At 57.0% G+C, this 1,419-nt stretch overlaps 1 protein-coding gene across 1 annotated transcript in view; it reads left to right on the top strand.

Moving 5' to 3' along the window:
• The window catches only part of KLK11 (kallikrein-related peptidase 11), a 5,365-nt gene that overhangs the window by 3,156 nt on the left and 790 nt on the right, over nucleotides 1-1,419 (top strand). Inside the window, exons 5-6 of the mRNA XM_005875886.2 lie at nucleotides 1-37; nucleotides 767-903. The exon at nucleotides 1-37 is cut by the window's left edge and continues 28 nt beyond it. Of these exons, the coding sequence (XP_005875948.2) occupies nucleotides 1-37; nucleotides 767-903 (174 nt within the window). The remainder of the gene's footprint in view (nucleotides 38-766; nucleotides 904-1,419) is intronic.

Genomic DNA, 1,419 nt, shown 5'->3' with positions numbered 1-1,419 from the left:
CTCATCTCTGGCTGGGGCACCACGTCCAGCCCCCAGTGTAGGAGCTCCACGGGGGGCGGGGGCGCGCTGGGGGCAGGGTGGTCGCGACCGAGGAAGGAACGGCGGGAGACCGGAAGAACTTTCCCAAATGAGTCCCAGTGACCAAAGAGGGGGCGGTCTTTTGGTGTCAGGGGTGGGACCAGGTGACAGGAGACGTGGGAAGTCAGGGCCGGGGGTGGGTGGAGACAGGCGTCTGGGCCTTCGACTCCGACGGAGGTGCAGTCCCAGACCCACACTTGCTATCCTAGGACCGTAGGCAAGCAGGGTCACCTCTGTGCACCTTGGTTTTTCTCTATGAAATGAGAACCATCACACCCGCCCACCAGGGCTGGATTAGAGGTCGTGTGTCTAGAGCCGTGGTCGGCAAACTGCGGCTCGCGAGCCACATGCGGCTCTTTGGCCCCTTGAGTGTGGCTCTTCCTAAGCCTTAGGAGTACCCTAATGAAGTTAATAACAACATACCTACCTATATAGTTTAAGTTTAAAAAATTTGGCTCTCAAAAGAAATGTCAATCGTTGTACTGTTGATATTTGGCTCTGTTGACTAATGAGTTTGCCGACCACTGGGCTAGGGCAACGAAGGAGTTACTCGGTAGTTGTTGTTACCAGCGGAGAGACGGGCTGGCTGTCAGCCAGCGCAGGGACTGGGTTCAGAGCGAGCCCTGCAGTGCGGGGCACGGAGCCAGGAGGCTCTCATTGTCCACACCCCTCCCTTCCGTTTGCACAGTGCGCCTGCCCCAGACCTTGCGATGTGCCAACATCACCATCATCGATCACAAGGAGTGTGAGAACGCCTACCCGGGCAACATCACGGACACCATGGTGTGCGCCAGCGTGCGGGAGGAAGGCAAGGACTCCTGCCAGGTCAGAGGGCAGGGCCTGGGTCTCCAACCTCCACTGTGTCTTCTAATCGACACCCACCACCCCCACCTCTTCCCTCACGCGGCGCCGGGCACCTTCCCCTCTCCCAGTCTCAGCCCAGCTCTACCCCCACCCCCTGCCCGTGCCCTCTGCTGCCCCAAACCCATCTCCATCTCCGGTTCCCTATGCCCACCCCAACCATCCCCAAATCCGTTTTCTTTTTCTTTAAATATGTTTTTATTGATTTTTTAATATATAATTTTATTGATTTGAGAGAGGAAGGGAGAGGGAGAGAGAGAAACATCAATGATGAGAGAGAACCATGGATGGGCTGCCTCCTGCACGCCCCACACTGGGGATGGAGCCCACAACCTGGGCATGTGCCCTTGACCGGGAATTGAACCGTGACCTCCTGGTTCACAGATGGACGCTCAACCACTGAGCCATGCAGGTCGGGCCCCAACTCCATTTTCAACCCTAACCTCCCTCTTGGTTCTTACCCATAACTCTCTCATCCCC

Source organism: Myotis brandtii, unplaced genomic scaffold, assembly GCF_000412655.1.
Source record: "Myotis brandtii unplaced genomic scaffold, ASM41265v1 scaffold474, whole genome shotgun sequence".
In the NCBI taxonomy this organism is placed as follows: Eukaryota; Metazoa; Chordata; class Mammalia; order Chiroptera; family Vespertilionidae; genus Myotis; species Myotis brandtii.
The sequence above is the reverse complement of the archived record's forward strand: the minus strand, read 5'-3'. Positions and strand labels throughout refer to the sequence as shown.